The 21118-nt window shown below is 46.0% G+C and overlaps 1 protein-coding gene across 1 annotated transcript in view; it reads left to right on the top strand.

The window, feature by feature from the left end:
* The first annotated feature begins 565 nt into the window (after positions 1–565).
* The window catches only part of ext1c (exostoses (multiple) 1c), a 92569-nt gene continuing 72016 nt past the window's right edge, over positions 566–21118 (top strand). Inside the window, exons 1-2 of the mRNA XM_030120388.1 lie at positions 566–798; positions 17801–19156. Of these exons, the coding sequence (XP_029976248.1) occupies positions 18210–19156 (947 nt within the window). The 5' untranslated portion in view covers positions 566–798; positions 17801–18209. The remainder of the gene's footprint in view (positions 799–17800; positions 19157–21118) is intronic.

Here is a 21118-nt window from a genome sequence, read left to right as displayed (position 1 = left end):
ACTACAATCAGACACAAGGTGGCGCTGAGGTGCCAGAAATCAGAGTTCCTCCGCAGGAATTAGACGCTCTTTCTCTGTTTTCCTTGATGTGATTGTCTTCTACTTCGTTAAACAGACAAAGGCATTAAAATCTGGTTATGTAACAATTAAAATATACGATCCAACACAATGTGGCACACGGAAGGGTCTCACCCATTGTGTGTGAATTATCAAAGAAACATTTTTCTTTGTGTCCAACATGAAAAAGACCCCTTTGTGAATTTTAAGCCTTTTTTCACTGATGCTGTGTCACAGGCTGTTGGGCTCGATGCTCCTGCTGGAACAGCAGCAGGAGAACAGACGGGTGACCTCTGTCCCAAGTCTTTATCTAAATGTGGACCATTATTTACAGTCCCTCATCCTTTCCGCGAAGGCTACCAGATTTCTATCTCTGGAAACAATAAGCAGCATTTAAAGGAGCCCTCGGAAACCACGGCGGCCCAGTTCCTGTGCGTAATTCGGTGTTTCCAAAGCGCTCCAGTTGCGCATCCAGATGTGTGTTTTTCTTTACGGCGCAGCGGAGACACCGAGGAGCCTTTGAACCAATCACCGCCGCCCGGGGGCGGGTCGTGTGTGAACTGTTGTGGATATGGAAAATGGACAATTTATCACGCACATTCATCATTCATTCACATCCCGACGGGGGAAGCTGCTCCTGCACGCCGAATTGATCCGCAAATGCCCGGCCGTGGCGTGAAAAGGAAAATCAGCAGCGAGGAAGAGGAGGAGGAGGAGGGGAAGAGCGCGGCTGGCCAGCCGGTAAGACGAGCTCCGTGTCGGGAGGGAGGGAGAAGTGGGATCGGACCCGACGATTCCTGATCCCGTAAATGCATTTATCTGAGCAATAGGATAATCCGGAATAGCCGCGCAGTCCTGCGTAATAATGTGTTTCTCACGCTGCCCCCATCTCGCCCTGCAGTCTGGAGACATGCATCAGCATCGCAATATGACCATCTTCAGAAAGGGGCTTCGCCTGTACGTTCATTGTCCGCATACTTGTAAATCTGTGGGAATAAATGTGTGTTTTTCCACCTGAACGCAGCCGTGATTTGGCCCGGATGCTTTGTTCGCATGGCGCACCTTCCTCACTCTCGCCGCCTGTTTGAAACGGGAATCACCCTCAGCAGCACCATCGCCGTATGTAAAATTAGAAGCGCTCCTCCGCCGCTCTGAGGTCGGTGTAACCTGAACTCGCCGCGGGGAGCAACAGGGGGAGACCACCAGCCTTTTGTTTGACAGCCGCAGCCCGGCTCAGGAGCTCCAGGTGGAGCGGAGCCGCCGCGCCGCGCCGCGCGTCTGGAAGAGGCGCGTCCTGCACGCGGGAGACATAAAAAAGGTGAACGAGAGAGTGTGTGTGTGTGTGTGAAGGGGGGTATTTGGAGGACAGACACGAGGGGGCGGCGGGACACTCTCTGCCCTGGCTGGCGTTATTCTCTGGTGTGCGTAAGCGGCGTGTTGTAACTTAATCACAGCGCGCGGGCTCGTGAGTGGAGAGGACGCAGGGTGGAGGAGCTGGAGGTGGAGGAGGTAGTGCAGGTGGTGGTGGGGCCAGGAGAAGTTGGTGTTGTTCCTCGTGCGACTCGGTGTCACCGCGGAGGAGAAGGACGCTCAACAGTTCAGTGCGCGACCGAACTGGATGAACCGGCCACCGACACCTGCACGCGCTCCCGAGGCAGGTAGGCTGCAGACCGGCGGGACGCGCCACGCACGACCCGCAGTGTGCTTTACGAAGGGTCCAAGTCTTCCGCACAGGTTGAGATCAGTGTGTTTCTCGCTCTGCACAGATGGGCTGCACTCTGCTACGATCCAAGAATATTAAATAATGTCGCCTCGAGTTCAGCTGTTCACTGTTTCCACTGGAAGAATAGTTGGCTGCATTATAATAAAATAATAATAATAAAAAAAAATCAGTTTTGTCAGGACGTGATCTGACTGGGAACTGTTTCCAGAGAAAAACTCCGAAATCAGTCTTCTGATGAGGACAGCAGAAACACTACAGGCGCCCTAACAGCGTGATTCAGCTGCCTGGGGGGGCAGTGGTTGGCACTGCAGCCTCACAGCGAGACTGTCCTTGGTATGAGTCTCTTTTAATCACGTGTTGGTTAAGAGTTTGTATCATTTCAAGGAAATTTAAAAGAGTAGCTTTAGAATGTGGCTTAATGGTGGAAGGGGAGTTAGTTTAGTATTAGTCCTGGACTGAGTGACTCTATAGAGAGACTGTCATGTTCTCCCTCTGCATGCACCAGTCCCTTCTGTTTTCTCCCACAGTTCCTCAGGGTGTATCCTGCCTTCACACCAGAGATGTCAAACATAAGATCTGTGGGCCAAAACTGGCCTGCAAAAGGCTCCAATGCGGCCGCCAAAATAAAATTATATATATATAAAAAAAAAAAATCTCAAAGAAAACTTGCATTTAAAAACAAAACAAATTTCCTAAGTGTAGCAGATACAACATATGAGTTTGTAAAAACACCCATAATGCAACAGCTGCAGGAGTTTTGTTTTTTTAACATTTCACTGTATTTTGCAACAGAATGTTTCATTGAAATTCGGTGATATTAATAATTTTTGGTAGTTATTTTTTTGGCTCTGTGGAAATATAGACATTTTCATCTTCTGTGCTCTGCACTATGACAATGAATAATTAAAGACTATCATGGCAGTATTTCACGGGTCCGGCCCACTCATGGTGAAATTAAGATGCATGTGGAGGCTGAGCTAAATGTGACTGACAGCCCTGATTTACTCTTAATCACTCTGAAGTGTCCATAAATTGAATTCCGTTTTGAAAACATACAGCTCTATGCAACTGTTTGAGGCCAGTGTTGAGGAGAAAAGTTGTTTCATCAATACTGTGTTGAAAGTTACTTCTTATCATCATTCCCAGTATGAAAAACATCCATTTTGGGAAGAATTTGTGCCTCACTTGTTAAAACGCATCGTTTTTGTCTCTGAATTCTAACAGGGTAATGATGTAGCTGCAGATCCCAGCGCTGATCTTCAGTCGCTGTAGTCTGGCTCAAGTCCTGTATTTTCATGTGGATCCAGACAGGCCTAATTATGGCTCGGTGGAAGCTGCACCGTCACTTTCAGGACCCTCTTGTTCTTCTCCATGCTGAACGCAGCTCCTAACAAAAGACTGGCTGTATGTTTGTGGCTGCAGAATAAATTTGGAGCCACTTTCCTGCAGGTATCACAGGATGGATAAGTAGCATTATATCACACCTTTGTACAGTACAGTAGAACTAAAGTGGAAACTCTTTTCAAAGCCCTGATTGCAGCTTCTGATTACTCTCCAAATCAAACCTGTTGGTTTTAGACGTCCTAGATATTCATCTTTTCTCCGTCTTTATTCAGTTCAGGGTCTGGGTCTGCTGGAACAGATCCCAGCCAGCAGGTTGCGAGTCCTTCAGAAGCCCTACAGATACGCAAGCTATTCAATTTGGAAGGATCCTTCTCAGTGCTTCAAATAATAATGGATTCTGAAGAAATAAACAAGGCTGTTGGAGTTCACTGCAGTGATTAATAATAGGTTGTTGTTTTCTTATAGAAAATAAATAGAGAGAGAATGACTTCCCTGATCCGGGCAAAGTGCTGTCATTATCACGGATGCTTTAAGAAAAGGCTCTCAGGGGAGGTCGGATCTTGACAACAAGCCTCGCCGGATTTCATCTGATTTATTGAATGACTTTTTTTGTAATGGCAACCTCTTCATCTTTATGGGATTTTGCATTTGTGATGGTGCTGTAATACCCAGCGTGGTGATTAGGAGCGATGCAAATCTTCTCTTGTCAGAGCGCTGGTGGAGATAGAGACGGTGGCCATGTTTGAATGTGACGGAATAATGCACAGAGAAAAGATATCTCAGGATAGGAGCAGAATCGACGTTTGGTCTACTATGCATGTGGCAATGGGGAATCAATCCGGCAACCTTCTGATTGAGAAACGAGCGCTCTAATTACGAAACCTCAGTTGCCACAGAAGAAAAACAACAGTTTTTGCTCTCTTTAGCGGGAACAAAGGACTCAGACTTTCATTTGGCAAACACACCAACAATCGAAGCATCAATTTGTGACCTGTGTGCACATTTCAAGTGATAACGCATCATTTTTGCATTTTAATTTCTGAAAAGTTTTATAATTGTGCAGCATCATTCTGAAAACAATGTCCATCCACAAGACGACGACACAAAACGTAAAAAACAATGTAGTTTTCATGTCGAGCCATTAGTGGGTGCTGTTTTTTGTTTTTGGTATTGAAACCACACATAGGGCTGTCACTTTAGTGCATTAATTAGATTAATTAATTACACCGCAAATTAGTGCACTAAAGAAATTAATCTAAGCTGAATTATAGCACACTTGAGTGGCAGTTCAATGTGAATGGAACTGTTGTCTTATTTAGAGACATGTTATACTTGTAGTATTCATTTTGAATAGCTGTATTGAGTTAGCTTTAGTATTTATTTTGAATTTCGTTTGCTTCAGTGGATATTTGAGACTCAGCCTTATTTTATTTCAGAATTTTTTTTTATCAATATTTGTACTGCATTTCTGAATAGTGCACCAGGCCGAATTGGTTTGCTGGGATGTACTTAAACTTCTTCTTCTTTTGAATTTCTTGAATGAAACACACTGAAAGTGTTATTTAAGTTGCCTGATTGGGCTTAGAATTTATTTTTGAACAAGAAGTCCTGACTGAGCTTCAGTCCCCATTAACAAAAATGTGGATTTCAAATCTTCTCTTCTGGGTGTTTTCATTTGATGAGTCATTCACTACAATTCTGTAATGTCCTAGAATTCGAATTCTTCACTTGGGGACCTAAAGCAGATATGAGATTAAAATGTGATTAATTAGATTAATTAATTACAAATCCTGTAATTAATTAGATTACTTTTTTGATCACATGACAGCACTAACCACACATACACATTTTTTCCTGAGACAACAGTAACATAAACATTAATGATGGGAGAACTGGACAATCATATGGGCAGAACATTTGGTGACTGTCACCTCTAATACCCCTTTCCCACTGGCCAAAAACCCCGTTTAAACCCGCTAAGTCGTGGCAGTGGGAAAAGGTTTGACCCGGGTCGTTCACCCTGCGATCGACCCGGTAAATTCCCGGGTCAGCGTTCTACCGGCTTTTAGTGGGAGGGACACATCCGGGAACTTACATGATGACATCGACGCAGCGTGGCTACGTTAGCACCCTAGTTGTTGTTTCTGGACACATCGTGAGATTTCCTTCGTCAACATCATCCAGCAATGGCAAGATGGCGAGACCAGAGAGCTTCCCCTGATCCGTGGGGAAGAGGAGATTCGTCTACAGGTAACAGGGACTGTTTTCCGCTGCATTGTTTACTTTTGTTTTGCTCCGTCGCGCTGATGATGTCATCAACGTGGGACACTATCAGTGCGGGAAAACGCAGCGACGCGGCTCGCCAGCAGGAGGTGAGATGCGGGTCAGCAGGCGGTGGGAAAGGCGTCTAAAAAGGCGATAGTTAGCGGGTCGCAGACACGGGTCGACCCGCTAGTTGCAGTGGGAAAGGGGTATAAGACTACCAAGTCCAGGAGAATCTGGACTGGGACCAGAACCAGGACCGGGACGATATGGACTGGGAGTCATGACTCTCTGGAGAAAAACATTGTTCTTTTTGTCCATCTACTGAGCATGTGCAGCAGTACCTCCATTTCTGCCTTCTAATCTGAGCGTTTTCAAAGACTTCCATCCTGGGAGCTGTTTTCAGCAAATTGAGTTATCAGTGGCCTTAAAAGCTTTGGCTTGACCCCCATGTGTCCAGTCACCATGCAGTCTGACCTTTAACTCCTCTTTGGAAGCAACGTATAATTACAAATGGACAAATTGAGTTTGTCTAATTCAGTAATACATTATGTATGGTTATAATGATTTGGATCTTTGGAAGAACTCTTCTTTATGTCAGATGTCAAGGGCGCATGGCTGATTGTGGCCCCCTCCTCCTTATCCACGGGTCATATCGTAGATCTCCCCCCGCCTTGTCAAGGTCAGGCCGATCTGATGGGAGTTGTGCCACGGGGCTGCCTCCAGGCCCCGGCTGCAGAGATAAGGCCAGCTGCAGGTGGGATGCGCTGCGAGCAGGGGCCGCCTAATAAGGCAGATGGATTTGGCTGCGCGGCGTTTCTGCTGTGTGTGCTGTCAGGCAGAGGTGGGACCAAGTCCTTGTTTTGCAAGTCAAAGTCGAGTCTCAAGTCTTTGCACTCGAGTCCCGAGTCAAGTCCCGAGTCCTGACAGTCAAGTCCTGAGTCGAGTCCCAAGTCAAGACAGTCGAGTCCCGAGTCGAGTCCAAGTCCTAAACTTTTTTCCTCGAGTCCTAAACAAGTCATTAAAAAAAAAAAAAAACTGGGGAGGCACTGTTAAGGAAATTTTGAACTGAGATATCGATACTTTTTGAGAAGCGAGCTTGTAGATTGGGTATTTTCACCATATCTGTCAAACACAACATAAAGGTGCTGTGCTCCACCTGCCCCCAATGACCTGTCACCACTGCTTTTGAGAAGTGCTTGAGATGATGACTATAACTGATTTTACTTTTGGTGTGGCTGCCTTGAAGCCCTCTGAGGCAACTGTTGTTGTGATACTGGGCTATACAAAAATAAAGTGATTGATTGATTGAGATGCTTAGAGAATTATTTGACATTGTAGGTGATTGTCATGTTTTTAATAAAATCCTCTGGCCTCAAACTTTTATATGAGTTACAAACCCAACAATGCTGAACTTCATGTTGAAATCAGCTACATGTCAGATACATCAGCTACTTGTTAACAGGATTTACAGCTCAGGGACAGCACAGAAACAAACCACTTAACTCTATTCATCACAAATAGGAATAAGGTCAAAGCATTTCCAGAATAAAAGAATAAACATCGGGAGGACAGTTGGAGTTACATTAGAACACATGCTGTTACCAGAACATTATATCTGTGACTGGACGAATCTTGGCTTCAAGCCTAACTATCCATTTCCACTCAAATCGAACATTTTACACAAAGCAACTCCAGGAGTAAATGGAAAAATTACAAAAACACAGTCAGGCAGCCCACAACAGAAACACCAATGATCAGTCTGTCTGATGACTCTTTCTCAACTTTGTCACAAAAACCTGGTGAATCAGCAGAAGAAGAACATGAAGCCTTATTGTCTTACCTTTGTTGCTGGGAGGCTGGAAAAATTTATTATCATCATTATTATTATTATTATTAGCTTTAATTATTGGAGCAAAACTCTGCCATGAGTGGATATTCCAGGTTATGGTATGACCTCTTCCTCTCCTGCTCTCTGGTGTTTCATGGAAGTTTTAATTCTGCTGTGCTGTTCACTGCCTCCTGTACAACCTGTGTACGTCATTACGTCATTCAGTCATTCTGTTTCCTTCTTTCATTTATAAAATCTGAGGAAAGACCTAATCACAAATCAACATTTCAACATTTCAAAAAGAAAAGCAACCGACATCAGAGAAGACAGTCTGTTAATCCAAAGAATCACCATCAGACGTCGTCAGATAGCTTTAGACTGATCAAGCTAATGAACCAGATCTACACATACTGACATGTCTCTGACCTGGTAAAGATGCTCTGCCACCATTAAAGAAATATATTAAAATACTAACTGCACCATCGACACAGCAACAAACATTACTGAACATCCAAGGTGTGTTAGACACAGAGAACCATCAGTCTCAGGAGTGTTTTCCATTATTTTATTTGTCCAGGAGCAGAGTTCAACAGAAATGAACAAAGCTGACAGAACTGGTGACTGAAGAGGTGACGTCTGCACAAAGAAAGAAAGAACGAAACAATAAAATAATAGTCCGGTTATCTCCCAGGTTACAGATTACTAGTTACAATGGAAGTGCAAAGTGTACTTATTTGATCAGGAGACCCTGGTTCTTGCTGGAGGTCCCAGTGGAGACCCTGGTCAGACCCTGGTCCGGCTCCTGCTGGTGGTTCAGTGTTCTCTTGTGAAGTGGAGAGCAGTCTCACGCCGGGAACGCACTGGACGCGGAAGCGTAGCGGAGGCGCCGGCGCTTGGCTGTTCGCACTGGAGGCGTATCTGCTGCCTGCGCTCTCCGCGCTGGTCACACATCGGCTGCACTCGGCTCGCTCCGTCAGCTCTCGGTTTTCACGTTTGTTCCCTGTTCCCTCTGTCTCGCTCTGCCAGTATGGATGTGTGTGTTTTGGTGACCTGTGGAGAGACTTTTTCTCCTCCTGTCCTCTTTTTTTCTGCATCACGTGAATGTCTGTCGCTGTGTGTGTGTGTGTGTGTGTGTGTGTGTGTATGTGTGTGTGTGTGTTTGGGTGCGTACATGCGTATGTCTGTTTGTGTGTCCATCTGTCTTGTGATTAGACCCAAGTGACAAATTATAGACGGACGAGCAACACCGTCCGTAACTAATCGTTATTTAATTTGTTATATTTTGAAAATTGACCGGATTCTCTTGCCTTTTCTGTTTCCGACTTCCTGTCTGGTCCGATCTGCTTGATCCAGCTTGACATATGGCGCTCCCGGCGCTCGCGGCTCGCGTGAAAAATAGAACGAAACGGAGCGGGCGCGCCCACCTGATGCTGTGCGGCTGCGCCACAGCACTCCGCCTTTTGACCAGACATGCGCTCAGCGCATGTGTGGGGTTATGTTTCCATGACTATCTCCATGTAAAAATGTTTGATCAGGCACTTTATATCGTTACAATTTACTCACCACTCACGCCAATAACTTCAGCTATTGTTGCCCGAGTGTTTTCCTTTCTGCTGGTGTCTTTATAAAAAAGATGACTGGTGGTGACCTGTAGGACTTCCAGTCCTCACAGCTGCAGTTCTGTTGGGGACAAAAGACAGTGTCTGAGTATGTTTAGCTCTGTTTTCGATGTTCAGTGTTAAATGTCCAGTGAGCTGTGAACCAAGGGGCAGATTTAAAAAAACAGTCTTCACTGAAGTGTGCACATTTAAACCTATCTTAAAATAAATTGTGTTTCCTTAATGAAATAAAGCATCTTTGATGCATTCTTCTTCATTACAGTTCAAAAATGAAAATATGAAATTCATCCCTATTCACATCTTTCAATAAAACTCGCATTTCTTTTTAATCAAAAGCAGCAGGTCCCCCGGGGACGAAAAGTATGTTGATGATGAACATTAGCTGAGACTAGAATGAGGCCAAACAGCCTCAAAATGTTGCTGTTAGCATGTTGACAGTAAGTTCTTCAGGGCATATCCACATTTCAAAACAGACTACCGCCTCTTGCATAAAGTCTATAACATGGGATAATCACAGGGTTAAACTAGCAACCAAGTTTTCAAACTCACCACAGGTGTTGCAGAAGACAGAGCTGCTCTGTGCGGAGCTTCCACTGGAACAGACGCACATTTAGAACAGCCGCACTTTTTGTTTTGTTTTTTTAATCCTCGTGAACGTCTGTTTGCGTCTCTGATGCTTGCGGATGGTGCGTTCAGGAGCATCGGAATGTTATATAGTACTGAAAATAACCGGGGTTAAAATGGCTACACGTGAAGGATTTGTGTGCAGTGGAGAAAAAAACACCCCTGGCAAAAGTCTCCCCCTAAACTGACGCCTATGCGTGCATTCCAGGCGGGCAGTGTTGAAACCAGTTTATTAAAAACAATCGTGGCCGAGCTGTTGTGTTGTTTGGAATGCGCCTGGAATGCGCGGGTGTAGAAAACGAGCGCTCCCGTCAATGCGGAAGTGAACGAACTCCGCCCGTTGCACGTGGTCTAGGCGACACGAAACAAGCTCTCCCGCTGTAGGCGCACCTCGCCACTGCGATCCCATGAAATGAAGCGATAAAAAATAAAAATGATTCATACATCGCACTTTTAAAATGACTATTATGACTTGACGTGACTCGTCGAGTCAAAGGGTTCGAGTCAAGTCCAAGTCTAGAGTCACTGAGCTTAGAGTCCAAGCAAGTCCAAGTCTTTTTTTGATTTTATCAAGTCGAGTCAAAAAGTCATAAAATCGTGACTCGAGTCCGAGTCGAGTCCGAGTCTCGAGTCCAAGTATCCCATCTCTGCTGTCAGGTGCTCGGCCGGGCGCCCCGGACGCCGAGCGGCGAGCTGCCGTGTATCAGCGTCCTCTCTGGGCTTCCTCCACCCGTTGGTGCCCGGAGCCACGTGCCGGATTTCACCGCCATCCGGCCCTATCTGCGCCTCCCCTGCCCCGGATCCTCGGACTGTAAACAGAATTCAGAGCCAGCCCCCTAATAATTGTTGCTGCCCATCCTGTTCAATCTGGTAATTAGCCCTCGTGGCGTTGGAGTGCAGCATATTGTTGAGACATAATTAATCAAGCGGGCTTGTAATTACGTCGGCTTTGGAACGTGAGGCTGGATGTGATGCCGGGCGTTCAGCTTGAGGTAAACATCTTATTAACCATGTCAGAGTCCCGTAGCCTGCACCATGCCGGCGTGGTTTTATTAAGCTGGAGAAGAATGTGTCTTAGCCATATTATGAAAATAGCCTCATAAAAGAACCGGCGCTTGATTAAGTTTATGACCATTATGGTTCCAAGGTGGTTGAACTAATGGAAAAATACTTTAATAGCTTTGTAGAGACAGCAAGAGGGATTATTCTTTGCACAATGTAAAAGCTGCTGGTTCTTCACAGACCAAAACACACACGTATGTGTGCATCTGCTTCTATATATGCATAAGGTGTGTGGGAGTGAAGAGCACCTCAATTTCAAAGGGCAGCTGGTAGGTGAGGGCAGAAAATAGAACATGGATCAAATCCCAAGCCTTTAATGCAAGTCTGTCAGGGGCTGACAGCCTTGCTTTTCTCCCCTCCCCACCGGAGGGTTGCTTTGGTTTGCTACACGCTGGCTGATATAACCACAGACAGGCTGGCAAACCTCACACACTCTGTGACTCCTCCTCGGGTTCTGCACTGTCAGTCAGCGATAAAAAAGCAACCCTGCCATTATGCAGGCATTCCCATTCACAGCAATAAAACACCCTCGGTTAATGAGCACATACACAAATTCCTGTCCCCGCTTTCCAGTCGTGCAAACTAAAAACACACACTCGCATTGTGGTTTTCAAGAATCATAGAACACAAAGTAAATTAAACCATCTCTTCAAGCATTTATAAGACACAATTTCAAAGTTGCAGGATCTTTCAAGACTCTTTTACTTTACTTGTGTGATTTTTTTTTTTTGCCTTTATGAACTCAGACAAAGTCAATTTATCAAACATTCATTTTACATTTGACAAGAAACAGACGAGACGATTGAAGCACACTGAACGAGAGCTTCAAGTCCCTCGATGCCAACATCTCAGTTGACCTTATCGTGCGAAAGCCCAATTAACCCCTTCATCCAATGAATGTTCATTTATTCACAGCCTTTATTCAACTAATAAATTCCTTCCTGATTCAGATAAAATCCAAAGATTGTTTTTAATCCAAACAATCTCTCAGAGATGAGTGTCCCTCTGGATTTCTATAAAAGATTCAGTGACTCTCCCACTGCAGCCACAATTGGACACTGCAGTCCAGCACTATAATGCAGGGCTATCAAATGTATTTTAGTCCAGAGGATCTATTCAGCTCCGTTCTAACCAGAGGGGAAAGCCTCTGCAACCCTTCAGTACAAATCTTTCCTCATCTTTTAGTTATTGGGTGCAAAGAGATACAAGTAAACTATGATGTTTGCATGAAATTCTGATCTTTTCCAAGATGCCGTTTTGAATGATGCATTCTGGGGTCAAATACAGTGAAATGTCATGAATTCATGTGTTCAAGCTGAGGCTTTTGCTCCGTCTCAGTGTGTTCTCTATGCTGACGACACTTCACTATAGGTTCACTCTGAGTCTTTATCGATACTCTTAGTAAATAAAAACTGACATCTCTGCTACACAAATTATCAGCTGAGTTATTTTTATTGAAAAATATACACTCGATATTTCCTTTCTTTTCAATGTATCCTGGATTTGACTCTCAGGCAGACCAATTTTGGCCCCTGGGCCACATATTTGAGATCCTTGCGGTAGCGTTTTACTAGCAGAACCCACCTTAAGTAATTCATGTATTCTCTGCCTGTCTTTACCACATTAATCCGCTTGGAAGAAACACTAAGAAATGCAGAGGTTGCCAGCCACTGGTCAATGAAGCGGTTCAAACTGAGAAAATGAAACAATCTAATTGTGGATCTGTGACACGTCGGTGGCTCCGCTGCTCTGCGAGTCGGTGCTGACGGGTCAGAAGCAGACGCGGGTTTATTTTCAGCGAAAAGAGTTTGGAACTGCTGCAATAACATAAACAAGACGGCGGGCGCAGCTATCGGCCGGTCCTCCCGCCTGTAATGACAGAGCCCGGGGTTTAATTTTAGCTCCGCTGGGCCTTTCACCTCACCACAAGGTCCGTTTTTTCTCCAGATCGTTTTATTTCGCTGGAGGTATCGCCAGCTTCGGGCCAGCACAAACACACACGCCAGATGTGTTCTTAAGTATAAGTTTGGTCGTACGGCTCAAAGAGTCAGTGCAGGGCCGAACGCTGGCAGTCGCCCAGGATCCGTGTCAGTGTTGGGGAGACGCCGTCATCCAGGTGGACCGTCTTCACAAGCTAACTATCATTTGTGGAAAGGAATGGAAATCTCATTTTCCTCAGCGTTTGGCCCATCCAGTGTCAATTTACGCCCTGCACTATGTCTACCCAAATCATTTCAGACATAATAATACTTCTGCTGCTTCTCTTACAGTGGCAATGACTCTGCCTCCAGGAGAATGACTATAATGGGAGCGGATTTCATTTTGAACATTTGCAGTTGTCGGGTTGTGCGCCGCGCCGCGCCGCGCCGCTCCGTCGCTGTGGCCACACAACAGCGAATCGAGGGAAAAGCCAATCTGTCACCCAACGACAGGAATCACTTCATAAAAACATCTCGCTGGGCGGAAAAAGAAAACGACAAACAGTGAATTTCCAGCAGAAGTTCGACGTCCATTTCAGAGCCAGTCAGTTCTCATTCGCTATCAAAGCCTGCGTGATCGCAGTCGACTGAGCTGCTGCAACATGGGAAGGCACATTTCAGTTCCTTTTCCCACAATAACTTAATTGTTTCTCTCTCTCTCTCTCTCTCTCTCTCTCTCTCTGAAGACTTGAGCAGGTACAGACAGTGGAGGGTTACCCATAAGGCCATTAGAAGGAGGACGCAACAGGGTCCCGCTGTCAGGCATTCAGGATTGATAGCTGTGTCCCTCCAGAGCCTCGTGCTCTCTCATTTCATGCCTCTTTATATTCGTCAAATTCACCTCTTGACTGTTCAAGCCTGAATGATTGTAATAAATTCAACCAGGAGTTTCAGGACAGTGTTCACGGAGAAAATGAAACGGCTTGATTCCAGACTGAAAGACTTCCTGTCAAGAGTTTGCATGTTATTCTCTCTGGAGTTTTCACCAGGTCCTCTTATTTCTGGGCTCTGATAAGTTATTTATAGTTTATAGTTGTTTTGTTTTGTTTTGTTTTTTTTGAGGGGGGGGGGGGACTCTAAGATTTAGGTCTGAAGAAATAAATTTAACAATTCATAAGAGTATCACCAGAAAGCGATGTTAATCCAAACAGCCTCTCTCACAGTATGTATTATGTGACCCAGAAACATTGTTCACAACAAAGAAATCATCCACTAAACGCCGCTTTCCTCGCTTTATATGGGTTCTGTAGAAAAAGCTCCCTCCATCACCGCTGCTGTTTCTGTTCCAGTATTTGTAAAAACTGCCAGAAAAGTACCATTTTGTTGTCAATTGAGAGCATTTTTCCAGCAGCAGTCGTCTGCTCTAACCTTGGTGGCTAACACCAAGGCAGGATTACTGCGCCTCACGATGGGAGCCGCGGTGGGATTGCTCGGCTTTCAGGGCCGGGATGTAATGCAACATAAAGGCGGGGGGGCGAAACGCAAAGGCCGATGTTGATGTGATAAAACTGAGAGCAGTCGTTCTGTTTTACTCCGAGACCTGAAATCTTTGATGCTCTGTAAAGCGCTGGACTCCTGCCGACGATAAAAACACCATAAAACAGAAATATTTCTCATAAACCTCCTCGTGAAAATTACTCATCGGCCATAAACGTTATTAAGAATTGCCTTCTGATAATAACTGTATTTCTAATGTATGAATTTTGCAGCCGCAGCACAAGCATGGAAATGTGTGTGGAAATGCCGGTTTGCCTTCACTTTATGAGCCGCCATATAAAGCACCTCATTTTAACGAAGTTTGCATGTATGTATGAGATACATGCGTTTATTGCCATTGCAACACGATTCCATTGGTTCTGCGCGACACTGCGAACGAACCTTCCTGGAAGTTTATTTGCACTCGAGGCGAGACGATGATCAAAGCGTCGCCGGCCTCGCCTCGCCGAGACGATTCCTCGCGTCTGTGATTAAGTGTTGTTTTGCCCCTCTTTTTTTTTACTCCCCTCTTTTCAAGGATGAGGGAGGAATAATTGAAAATGGAAAACAGTGCAAGTTGTTATTGTTTGGAAATGAAACCCTCCAGTCAGCTGAGGTCTGCTGAGAAAATAGAAGCGGCGACTGATGGACGAGGAGGAGAAAATGGCGAGATGGGAGTTTGCAGAGCTCCGAGTCGCCTCTCCTTGAACCCCGGCCGTCTACCTTCAGGCCCATTTATCGAACGAGCCGCTGGTGGGGTTTTTTTTTCCTTTCATGCCATAATGATCCATCACTGATCTGTGTCAGAGGGACTTTCACCTCTTAAATCCACACGGACATGTGGCGAGGAGAGTCGTTTGTGAGCCGACCTGCGGCTTCAAGGCTCTCGTCGGGTCCGAGCCTGCCCCAGAGTCCCTCCCGCTCACATTCATCATGATTGCCTATTGTTAATGGCCGAACTCAGTCATTGTGCCGTTTGTCCGTGGACACAGGAGTACACATAACAGCCATCAGCTGAGACGTCCACACACTGAGAGGGAGCGCCATGAGGGACTGGAGTCATTTGGAAAACGCCGTAACATTTCGCAACGTCACCCTTTGTGATTCTGTTCGCCTCACGTATTCTCATCCGTCAACCTCAAAATGTGATATCTCATTGCTTCGGATGCTTCTCCGTCCTGGTGTAATTTTAAAACCTATTCACAGTCGATTCCGGAGCTGCTGTTATTTGGGAAAGTTGTATTTAATAAAGGGCGTCAAGAGAAGGTTTTCGCTTAATAGTGTTGCACTGTGAATGTAGATCCCCTATTGTGTATCTAGCGGTAATAGCGGGACCTCGGCGCACTTAAATCAATGTAAATGTCCTTGTGGGACTGTTATTTTTGCAACTGCAAGAAGTTGCAGAAAAGTAATGGCGTCCTGACGCGAAATGGGCCGGCGTTAGATTAGATAAGGCAACGGAATCAATTCCTCATGCCCATCATCATTACCATCATTATAATGATACCCTCCATCACTTTTCTATTACACCTTCACGCCATCGCTATCAATTATCCCTTCAACCACAAATCACCAGGCAGAACTCATACGCGTCTCCCACGGGAGTGTATCCTGAAGAAGATTGAGGTCTAATTGCATGCGTTGGTGGCAGGGGACATAAAGCACGGGGGGGGGGGGGGGGGGGGGGGGGAAGAAAAATCAAGAAAGGAAAATCAATGCCTTAACTAAAGAAGCAAGTGAATTATTGATGAGGAACATGTAATGGGATCCCAAGTGTCTCTTTCCCCCCAACCTGCGCTGCTCACAGCTCAAACTGCTACAGTAGTAACCAGAAATGTAGGAACATGGAGGTTTGCCAGAACGTCTCCGCAGGCAGATTATCTGACCTGAATAAGCTGAAACTGGAGGCCGAGGCGACGCAGACATCAGAGTGTCCCTTATCGGGATGAATGTTGCTCCAGTCCTGCTGTTACGTGTTAGTTTATGTTGTTTTTTTTTTCCCCAAAAAAAGATCGAGTTTGAATGACTTCAGCAGGTTTGGTTGAAGTGTATGATTTTGTTTTTGAATAGTTTTTAAATGGTTTTCATTTTCTTTTTACTTTTGGAACAACTTGTCATTTTCACCTTTCAACATGTGAAATATGCATCCATATATATATCTAAATTTATATGTAAATATATATACCACAGAAGACTGATGGAACTGTGATAGATTATGTTTCCAGTCACCCTGTATTCATGATCTGAAGATTCAAAGTGACAGTTATTTAGATATGAATGAAAAAAGGGGTCGATTGGCGATTCTTTCTCATGGATTGAGCTGACGGTGGGAACTGCAGACCTGTACGTAATAGAAACAATAAACACTGCCCTGCCTCAGCTGGCTCAAATTAGCAGCAAGAGAAATTTCACTCAAAGCAGAAAGAGCAATTCATTATTGCATATTGCATTTTCACTTAATATCCGGCGGCACTTCTCACACTACGATGAAAATGTCACACAAGTGGAGCGCACACATCTACTCTTCCCTTTTCTATTTCTCCTTTGGATTGAGAAAATCAGTTATTTGAACCCTAAAACTAATTTGCGAGAAGTTAGAAAGCAAAACACTCGGTTAAAAAGAAAAGTGCTTTTCTTCATACCCGAATAATTTCCCTCAATAACATATACAAATAAATTAGAATTTTAAGTATGTATGATGTTTGGGAGCAAACACAGTTCAGGCCGTTGGCTCGTAAATCCTTATTTTCACTCCGCGTTTGAATTTGGAGGAGTGAGGAGTGGTGTTGTTTACCCCCTTATTTAGTATGCCGTTTGTTTTGCGCTGGAGGTAAAGGCAGGCATAACTCCTGGCAGGCTGCAGAGCAGGCAGAATGGAGGAATGTGAATGAGTGAGAGAGGAGAGAGCGGCCAGGTGAGTCCTGAAAGCTGCCTTTGTGAGGCAGCTGGCAGCGGGAACACTGTCCTTCACTGTGGGGTGTGTTCTGCACACACACACACACACACACACGCACATATATACTGTACGAGTCAGGCGGTTGAAGGGGGTCCGTTTGGAAAAACACGAGGCTAAAAAACCGTTGCGAGTTTGCAGACGTAACAAGAAAAGCATTCACCCGGCCTCCTCAAGGTGAACGGACGTCTCGGAGCTGTGGAGTCGCTCTGTTTTCCTCCCGCGTTTCCAATTCTCGGTTTCAGATGCTAAACGCTCTCTTATTTTCTCCTCCACTGCGTCTGACTCCGTTCAGCCGGAGCTCGAGAAGCACGATACCATCTCATCCAGCCTGCTGCTCCCCCAGTTTAGCGCGCTATCGCCAAAAAGACGGTGCACATCGCGGCACACGTGAGCCTCCAAATAGCCGCCTGCTTCACAGATACGTGGCTGTCGGAGGATGATGGAGGCCACCTTTATGGGGAGATAGTTGTGATGTGGGGCTAATTATGGTTAGATGTGTTTTTCGAGAGTGTGCTGAGCTTTCTTTTCCTCAATTTTCTCCTCATGAGCTCCAGCTGGAGAGGGATTTGACAACTTATCCTCCGCTGCCTGTGAAACATTACCCAGCTGTGCTACTCGGCTGCCATTTGATTGTATCTGTGTTTGTGTGTATTAAAAGTGATCGCAATTGCAGATTACGTATGTCTTAAAATGAAATACTATCCACACGAAAGCAATTATCCCTTAAGGCTCTGCAGAGTGTTAGTTATAGCGTCTATTGAGGCAGCAGTTTGGTAGCTAATCCGAGTGGAAGTCTCAGCGATGGTTGCGGAGCTGCAGCTCCGTCTGTGTACTGATGTGTGTTCTTGTTTGTTTACTTCTCCCCAGGAGGGGCCCTGCAGACGGCGGCCGCGCCAGGCACTATGAGGCAGCAGGCTTGGCCCGTGAGAGCGGAGAAATCACCCTTCATCACTCTCAGCCAGGCCGGACGGCGGAAGAAATGTACACAGCAGCAGCAGCGCACGGCGAAGCAGAGGCCGGCCAACACACACATCTGAGAGTACAGTGGAGAGCAGATGGGGAAATGCGGGAAGAGACTCCAGTAACCCAGATCGCATCAATCTGAATGGCAGAGTGGACCGGGCCACACTCAGAGGCAGCCATGTCCTTGTTAACACATTGTCCTCCATTAGAAGCTCCTTGTTAGAAGTCACAAGTACGTCCCCGACGCCCCGTGAGGCTGGAAAGAAGAGGAGCAGACAGACCAAGCGGGAAGACGATTCGGTGACAGGCCCCCATGCAGGCGCGTAAGAAGTATGTTCTGCTGGGCTTGTGTGCGTGCTGCTGGCTGGTCCTCTTCTACTGGGGCGGGGGAGTCCAGCTCCGTCTGCTCCGGCTGCTGACGCGCCAGCGGGGCGAGGTGGTGCGTCCCTGGCCCAACTGGACCGACCGGGCCTTCTTACCCCGCTATGCCCACCTGGACGAGCTCCAGACGGACCCCGGCACGGCCGAGTCGCCACGCCAGCGGCGCCAGGCGTGGTCGGCCATTTACAAAGACAGCCACTGCCGCATGGAGACCTGCTTCGACTTCACCCGGTGCCGCCGCAGAGGACGGGAAGGCTTCAGGGTTTATATATATCCGTCGGAGAAAAACGACAGGGTGTCGGAAAGCTACAGGAAGATCCTGACGTCGATCGCCGAGTCGCGGTACTACACGACGGACCCTCGGGAAGCGTGCCTCTTCGTGCTGGGGATAGACACCTTAGATCGGGACCAGCTGTCAGGACAGTTTGTGCCCAACGTGGACGAGCGCATCCGCGGTTACCCGTTGTGGAACGATGGGCGCAACCACCTGATCTTCAACCTGTACTCGGGCACGTGGCCCAACTACACCGAGGACCTGGGCTTCAACATCGGCCAGGCCATCCTGGCCAAGGCCAGCCTGAACACCGAGCACTTCAGGCCGGGCTTCGACGTGTCCATCCCGCTCTTCTCCAAGGACCACCCTCAGAAGGGCGGCGAGCGGGGCTGGCTGGTGAGGAACACCGTCCCGCCGCGAAGGAAGTACCTGCTCATGTTCAAGGGGAAGCGCTACCTGACGGGCATCGGCTCCGACACCCGGAACGCCCTGCACCACATCCACAACGGGAAGGACATCGTGTCGCTCACCACGTGCCGCCACGGGAAGGACTGGGAGAAGCACAAGGACGCCCGCTGCGACCACGACAACCTGGAATATGAGCGGTGAGTCGGGGGAGGGGCGGGGAGATGCCAGGTGTGAATCACCGGAGCTTCACCAGGACTCAAGTCCCGTTTACACGACAACGTTTTCAAGCGGAAATGAGCGGAAGCGGAAAACTGATGCGTTCTCACTTGAAACGCAGTCGTGTAAACAGTGTCTGAAAGGAAAAAGTGTGATTTTTTCATCGACGACACTCGGCGGTGATGCTCTATTTGCTTTCCTCTTTAAACTTTACATTCCCTTTCATTGGTCTTTTCGATTTCACTGATTCCCTACAAGCAGTGTCAGCAGTTGCTTCTGCATCCCGCTGGTTATTTTTGTCTCTTTTATGGCTGCACGCTTTTCGACTGTTTCACTTCATGATGTTTGGCATTTGCTTTGGAGATCAAAGATTTCAAGTCTCTGTAAATTTAGTTTCAGGTCACGTTTTACAGCGATCTTCTTATTCTTTTATTGGCACTGTTAAAGAATGCAGTGGTTGTAGCATGATCGGCATGCTACACATGACCTTGAGCTGCTTGATTCAGAGTGTAGGAACATCTGAGAGGAATTTAAACAACATCAGAAGCTGCAGTTCTTGTCACTGTGGTTTGATTTTTCTTGTGTGTTACAACAGTGCATCAGTTTATGAATTCTCGCTGAGCGTTACAAACGCTGCAAAGGTCACACACACTTGCAAAATCTCTGGAAATCTCAGAAGTTTTCTTTAAATAGGGAGTCCATTTGAAAAAGAAGAAAAAAGATTTTCCTCGTTGTTGCTGCCGTTTCCACTTAAAAGTCGAGACAAAAGGGTGGGGTGGGCGAAGCACTGTGAGAGAAGTTAGAAGTCTGCAGCATCTGTGGTGATTTATTATTAAAAGCAATTAACTTTTGCGTGTGACCTTTTGTCGCGGTTTGAAAGCTGCTTGCACAAAGGCATATATCCCACCACATAAAATATATTTGCGCCTCACCCCAGGGTGATGTATGGGCCATTTTCACCCGGTGGCTCCAGCACCATTGTTGAGTTAAGAATAAAAAAAGGTTTTAGGAAACACGCCCATCTGCCGAATACAAGCTGCCGCAGCTTTTCTGGCTTATTGCAGCTTAGCAGTGTCGTGCAACTCACCTGACTGCAGCTCGGTTCAGAAAAGCAGGGTGCATTATTTTACCCGCCTCTCCCATTCAGGTGTGTTATTGCCGGCTGAGCTGTCAGCGCCGTGCGGGTCAGTCCAGTGACTGAATGAATTAGTCACAGCGTTCAGGCGGAATCACATCGGTGAGCAGGAAGTCAGACGGCGACGTGCGAGCGTGAGGTTTTGACATTTTTAAGGTCAGTCGGTCAATGTTGAGGCTGGCATTTTCAGCTGCATGTCTGAACCTGAACTTGTTCCTTACAACTAAAGAAAGAAAAAGCAGCAGTTTGTGATTGTCACATTTAGTGATTGTTTAAAATAGCGTGAAGTTATTTTTAAAAAGAGCCAAAAATTATTGTAAAAAAGAAAATACGCACCTTTTGGCATTTTTTTAACAATTAGTACATCGCAAATAGAACACCGCACCATATGTTTACTTTCATTTATTCTGTGTCACCTTTATTTTACCTTTGCCTCATTACTTCATCCAGACTTTCACAGCTTTGGCTGTGAAATTGCTTTTAGTTACACTGTGTGATCAGCAGCCAACAGCAACCCTCAAAGATTCAATAAATTTTCACTTCACTGTTTCTATGATCATGAAGCCAGAATTTGAGCTTGTATTCACCGTCTACTTACTCCTGCAAATATCACAGTATGTATCTCAATATTCACATAAGTAATATTGAAAATGTTGAAACGGCGAATTCAATCAGTCCGAATTTATTTATGAAACACTTTTCAGACAACAGAATGCAACACAATGAAAATTATAAAATATAAATCTGTTCTTCAGAGAGATAATAATAATACTAGGAATAAGAATATGTCATCTGCAGCAGCTAAATA

The sequence above is a fragment of the Salarias fasciatus genome, chromosome 22 (assembly GCF_902148845.1).
Source record: "Salarias fasciatus chromosome 22, fSalaFa1.1, whole genome shotgun sequence".
NCBI classification, from domain to species: domain Eukaryota; kingdom Metazoa; phylum Chordata; class Actinopteri; order Blenniiformes; family Blenniidae; genus Salarias; species Salarias fasciatus.
This window is presented reverse-complemented; position numbering and strand designations above follow the sequence as displayed.